At 35.0% G+C, this 6,907-nt stretch overlaps 1 protein-coding gene across 1 annotated transcript; it reads right to left on the bottom strand.

The window, feature by feature from the left end:
* Nucleotides 1-1,152: 1,152 nt before the first annotated feature.
* On the bottom strand, nucleotides 1,153-3,317 carry LOTGIDRAFT_174998 (hypothetical protein; the record flags this gene model as incomplete). The annotated part of the gene is made up of 2 exons (XM_009055091.1): nucleotides 1,153-1,182; nucleotides 2,697-3,317. 2 exons carry the CDS (start codon nucleotides 3,315-3,317, stop codon nucleotides 1,153-1,155), a joined length of 651 nt encoding a protein of 216 aa, XP_009053339.1.
* Between the last annotated feature and the right edge of the window lie 3,590 nt (nucleotides 3,318-6,907).

Below are 6,907 nucleotides of genomic sequence, written 5' to 3'. Positions count from 1 at the left end.
ACAAAACTCAAATTTGAAAAAATCACCAATTTCAATTTTGCTTTAAAAAAGCAATTGTTCTATATCTATGTTAAGTGCATGAAAAGCACATTAGGAAACCGAAAATATTAACCCTCTAGGTTAATTAGGTCACGTGCTAGAGCAGTCCAAAGTTGCGAATTTGGCTTTTTACGGATAGCTATAAAACCGGATGTACATGTCGGAGGTCAAAGGTCAAAGTATCAAATGATAGCCAAGGTCAATGACCTTTGACCCTATGAAGGTCAAGGTCATCAAAGGTCAAGGTCACATGGTGTGATCGTTTAAAGCATGAAAAAATTTCAACCGGAAGTTGCAAAAAAGCAAAAGCGAAATTCAAAATTCGGCTCCCAATGTTTTTTGCGCAATGGATTGCAGAATACATTCACATCAAATTTGAGCATATCAACATTTACCCTGAGGCCCCATTTTGAATTTTACAAAAGTGTGTTTTTTCAATATGGCGGCCAAAGTATCACTTCCGGTCTGGATTTTATTTTCTTCGTTTTTTTGTATTAGCATTTACTTACGATCAGCATAAATTTCGTTGACCTATTTCAATTACACCGGAAGTTATTCGACCGGAAGTGGATTGTACTTTCAATTGATTCCCCGTTTAAAACCGGAAGTAAAATTAAATATTTGACAACTACATATTATTTGCTTTAGTGATGTTCCTTTGCATATTAAATTTCAGATCAATCGATGCAAAAGCAAAAAAGTTGCAAAAAAATTGAAAAATTTGATCGAAAAAAGTGAGCGACGAATTTTCGAATTTCGTAATTTTTCAAGTGCTATCAGGTCAGAAATTACAGGTAGATTGTAAAAATGAAAACCCGAAGAAAATTGATGCAAAAATACGCCTTCTAGAGCCGATTTTCGACTTTTTGCACATGTTGAACTGTGGCACTTCCGGTTTTGCAAAAATGTTCCAATTTATATTTATGCACATTGTCTCCTATATAGAAGGTCTATGAAATTTGAAACGTACCTGCAACTACTGCAGTCTAAGCTCAGGAAGGTGTGGACGAAACGAAAAAAAAAAAAAAAAAAGAATTGACATTTCGATAACAAACTGGGACTTTGCTTAAAGCAAAGTCCCACAATAATAATAATAATTTATTTCTATAGCGCCTATAATCCAGCAAATGCTGCTCCATGGCGCTGTTGTACAATATGGTATATTACAAATCAACATAACATACATAGAGAAACAAACAAACAATGAAATTTCAAGACCTATCAACCGAAGATAACATTACAAGCAATAACATACATTAAGAAAAATACTGTATAAATAGTTCAGTTTTAAGTTGTTTTTTAAAAGATGACAAGGTGGCAATATTTCTGAGATTAGCAGGTAAATTATTCCATAGATAAGGAGCAGCATATGAGAAGGCACATTTACCGGTTTTTGAGATGGGCTCAGCTATCTCGAGAAGGTTAGATTGTCGAGAGCGTAGATTACGTTCAGGACGATACGGCTTAACAAGGTCTTTCAAATATTGAGGAGTATTTTCTGCATTTAAGCTTGAATATGTCATTGTTAAAATTTTAAATTCAATTTTTTTATGTATGGGGAGCCAGTGTAAATTCTTTAAGACAGGAGTAATATGTTCGCGGAGCTTAGTTCTTGATACTATTCTGGCTGCTTTGTTCTGAATTTTTTGAAGTTGGCAAAGTTGGTCCTTAGAGATATTAAATAAAAGAGAATTACAATAATCTTATCTGGAAGTGACAAGAGAATTCACAAGCAACTTAGCGGTTTCATTATTGATCATGTTCCTAATTTTACCAATGTTATACAAATGAAAGTTAGTAGTTTTACAGATATAATTAATATGAGAGTCCATCGACAGATTGTTATCAAAAAATACACCAAGATTCCGAACAGATTGTGAGTATGACACGTTGGATTCGCCGATATGTACTGAATTCCTTGATGTGTTAGCCAAGTTTTTTCTAGTTCCCATTTTCAATAGTTCTGTCTTATCGTCATTTAGTTTTACGAAATTATTCTTCATCCAGAGTCTTATCTGCTCCACACATTGTTCAAGATTACCCAGCTGCTCACTTTCATTCAGTCGGTTTAAAGATAAATACAACTGGGTGTCATCAGCGTATAAATGATATCCAAGATTACAGTTTCTTATTATGTGTCCAAGAGGTGATGTATAAGCTGAGAATAGTAGAGGACCAAGAACTGATCCTTGTGGGACGCCAAACATAAGTACAGTCGGGTCAGAAGCACTATCTCCAATCACTATTGACTGAGTCCTGTCATGTAAATATGACTTGAACCATTTCAGAGCATCACCTTTAATGCCAAACCTTTCTTGTAATCGAGTTAGTAAGATGGATTGGTCTATAGTATCAAATGCGGCACTGAGATCCAGTAACACTCATACTGCAACATTTTTCTGGTCAACAATATTAGTTAAGTCGTTATGTACTCGTAGCAGAGCAGTCTCTGTACTGTGGTGTTTCTTGTAAGCTGATTGGTACACTTCGTTTAGATTGTTGGAAACGAGATGGTCTTTAAATTGAAGAGAGATAACTTTTTCTATTAATTTAGACATAAACGAAAGATTGGAAACCGGTCGATAGTTTTTAAGAGTTTCTCTGTCAAGGTTAGATTTCTTTAGTAGAGGGAACACAGGAGCTTCTGAAAGACATACCACAACGACTGATGACTCCGCAACAGCTTCAGAGATGGCACCTAGCAGGTCGCAATGTCCTAATTTGTAGTCAATCCAAATTTCTATGCCAGCTGCCGTGATCCTCTCGACAATTTTCTTCACCATTCCCGTATCCTCTTTGTTGTAGTTGATCAAAATATGGCGTGTTTTGGAAATTAGTCTCGATGGAGGTTCCGATTCGGGATTCAAGTTTGCTAAAAGACCTTGCAAATTGTTTTTAATCTCAGGATCCTTTTCTAACTTTTCTATAGTTGCCAAACAAGGATATAAGTTTTTATGCTGTCGAATTGCCTCTCGTCCCTTTGGGTTGAAACTTATATTGTACAAACATATTGTGGTACGTAATCTTTCCTCTCTGTCTGGGGCTTTCAACATTTTAAAGAAGATGTCTAGAATATTAGTTTTAAGAATAGCTACGATATCACCGTCAATTGTAAGTTTGTTGAGATACAAAACTAAATCCGAGGACATATACCGTTCCTTGATACGATTAATGTCATCTCTACCAACAGCCAAAGACATTAAACGAACAATGTATTGAAAGGTGTCCAGCCCAGCGGTCAGTTCCTTGGCTTGTTTTTCTGTAGCAATCAAAGCCATGGTATAGTATACGTGATCAACTTGATATCCTTTTTGTCAATGTCTGAATACCGTTTCACCAGGTTGAAGACGTCCATGTCATGAAAACGTGGGACGGTATGTTTATAAGTTGCTATATTCCTCAGTACACTGATGGTCGACATAATTATATGTTCTTTGTCTTTGCTTTTCATCATTTCTGTGGGTGTGTTATGAGGTTGAGACAAAAAGTCACACACTTCCTCTATGAGACCATTGTCTTCTCCAGTATCAGTAAGATCTCTCGACAGATTCTCGCTGTAGCTTGTATAAGCCCATAAAACATGCACTACCAGTCTTAAAGTCTTAAAGATTACTGATTTGCACGTGTCTTTGTCCTTCAAGGCAGCAAACATGCGGATGGCGTACGATGCATATCCGCACCTCCACAGCTCCTCGGCGACATCTTTTCTATATTTAGCTTTGTTGAAATATAAGTCCAAAATGGCAGTTAATTGTTTACAGATCTTTGTAGGCTGGTCACAAAAATTTTTTAACTGACTTACCGAAGTGGCCACTTTATTCAGAACTTTTTTACATTCTTCGCTTTGTTCTATTTGTGTCTCTTCGAAAAATGCTGAATCGTAGGACACTACGCTTACAGTGTCCTCGTCAACAGACGAACTGCTAAGACTAAACTTTTCACGTCTGCTTTCCATATTAAAGTTAACAGAATTATCCTATCAGATGTTCTATCAAGGACACGCAATTCCATGAATGAAACAGCACATTTAATTGAATGACACAAGCGTGATTGTATACAATTCTCAAGGTTAGATTTCTTTATTAGAAGGAACACAAGAGCTTCTTTCATAATTTTCGGTACAGATCCTGTCATTACTGAAGTATTCACGATATGTGTGATTACGGGAATTAATTCATCAAGGCATTGTTTTAAAAGGCGCGTCGGAATGGGGTCAAGATCACACGATGCTGAAGAAGATGACAGTATAATTTTCTTGATTTCATCTTCAGAAGTTGGCTTGAATTCTGACAAGGAAGTAATATCAGTGGGAATTTTATCGGTTTTCACACTCGTTTCACTCGAACTTATACTAGCCTCTAAACCAGATCTTATCGTGCTTATTTTGTCATTAAAAAAGTTGGAAAATTTCTCAGCCAATGGTTTAGCATTTTCGAATGAAGGAAGAACAGAAGTTTCAGTAGGTCCTTTTCACTATGTTATAAATGTTTTTAATATTATGGGCGTTTTCTTGAATTCCCTTGAGAATAAAGTCCTTCTTTGCCCTGCAGATAAGATTTGTAGTTTTGTTCTTGGCTGTTTTAAAAATCTGTTTATCAATTTCTAATTTAGATTTTCTCCAAATTTGTTCTTTTTTCCGTCGATCCTTCTTGCTCTTGCGAACTTCATCAGTAAACCATTTCCGGCCGGGTCTGATAACCAGTTTCTTTTTGGTTAACGGTGCATGTCTGTCTAATAGTTCACGAAGTACATTGTTGTATACTTGAATTTGACTCTCCACATCTTCTAGCTGCAAAACGTCATTCACAAGATTGGAATCCAAAATGTCACACTTAAACTGTTCAATATCTATGTTTCGGGTTTTCCTGAAACTTCGAAATTCTGTCACTGGTTCAGCTTTATGAATAACGATCTGATTTAATATGCAAAAATGATCAGAAATTAGATTGTTTATCACTTTGGTGTTATGGAGAAAGGTTTCATCCGATTTTGTTATAACTACATCCAAGATGTTTCCTTTATTGTGTGTAGGTTCGCTGATATGTTGAGTCAGTTGAAAAGTGTCCAGTAAATTGTAGAATTTATTGGTATCAATGTTTTCTGCTTTATTTAGATGAAGGTTTAAGTCACCAGTTATGATTAAACGTCCAGGTGCTGTGGAAAGATCATGTAGAAGGTCAGAAAACTCATCCAGAAAAACATTTACTGGAATTTTATTGGCACTTGAATATGGAGGGCGATACAGACTTACGAGCCGAATAATTGTGTTCTTACATTTTATAGAAATCTGCAGAATTTCAAAGCTGGTATAATTATTGGAGGGAATGGTAATCACGTTCAGAGTCTTTTTGTAGAAAACGCCCAGACCTCCGCCTCTGCGACCAGGCCTGTTTGCTAACTCTGCTTTGTAGTTATCAGGTAAAAGTTCTGTAAGTACTGAACTGTCATCAGATTGAAGCCACGTTTCAACTGCGATGAATATATCCAAATCATTATCAATAATGAATTCTTGTAGATCATGAGTTTTGTTGCAAACAGATTGACAGTTTAAAAGACCAAAGGTAAAGTCATTATTGGAGGCCTTATTAGATGAGATTATCTTATTAGGTGTGTTTTCTGTTTTGACAGTCGTAAGATTGTTGTAATTAACACCTTGTATAAGTTTCTTTGAGATTATCCTGTCTTGTGTTGTTATTGTTTTTATACGCCTCACTAGTTTCGTTCCTGCTCTAACACCTCTCGCACTAAAACAATGTGAATCTTGAAGCGGATCACTGGGTTTGAATAGACTATTGTAATATGACACCTGGTAATTATCCCTGCTGTTATTGACCATAGTTTACAAAATCATTTCAGTTCACAGAAATTCAGAATATGTTAATTAAAATTATGCGTATTCCTCCAAAGATACAATTTCAATTCCAAAATAAATCCTCACAAATTGTTAAACATGACATAAAGCAACACTTTGCAAAAATCCAATAAAATAGAATCAACGATTAAGTAGAAAATATAAAAACTAGAGAGAGCTCCTAAAACACGACCAGCTGCCTCTAGGCGCATATACATTATTGACACAGGAGAAATCAAAGTCAAACATAAGGGTAATTGAATATTTTTAAAAAACATACGCACTGGAGAAGGAATATATCTTTCGAAGTATAAAGGAGAAGGAGTTATTTTTGGAACAAATTAAAATAATAAAAAATGGGTAAAAAATTTAATCATTCACAAATATTTCCTAATAACCCATTGCTCATGTGTATATGCGGTAGTTCCGGTTCTGGGAAAACTCATCAACAGATAATGGAGTTACATTCAAAACCATACGTTTACTACCAGGAAGCTACGAAAACATAGCCATTAACGAATACTTATCTGAATACGCAGGAAGCGTCAATGGTAAAAACAATATCGAATTCGAAGGTAATTTGAATCTAAACAAAATAAAATTGATATTAAGAAATAATTGTCAAGTTGATTTCAATGTAGAAAATTCATTGAATACTTTACTAGGCTTTGATAAAAAAAATATACACCCAATCCACTTTAGCACCACTCAAAGCTAATATCGAGAATGATATCGATGTGATAAATATACATTGCAATTTAATAAACGGTGGATTTTTCAATAAATACAAACGTCAGATTATTTACAGTCTTCCAACATTTACTGTACCGATAGGATATAGAATTATAGAGAAACCATTTCAAACGACGTATTTACCACTTAATTCCTTTATGATTAAAGATATAAATCTGGAAATCAAAGATGGTAAAAATAGGTTTATAGATTTTGGTAACGAGAAAATTGTTATTCAACTTCATTTAAAACAAAAAAACTAAATTCATTCTGATGGATCATCAT

The sequence above is a fragment of the Lottia gigantea genome (genome assembly GCF_000327385.1).
Source record: "Lottia gigantea unplaced genomic scaffold LOTGIsca_231, whole genome shotgun sequence".
Lineage (NCBI taxonomy): Eukaryota > Metazoa > Mollusca > Gastropoda > Lottiidae > Lottia > Lottia gigantea.
This window is presented reverse-complemented; position numbering and strand designations above follow the sequence as displayed.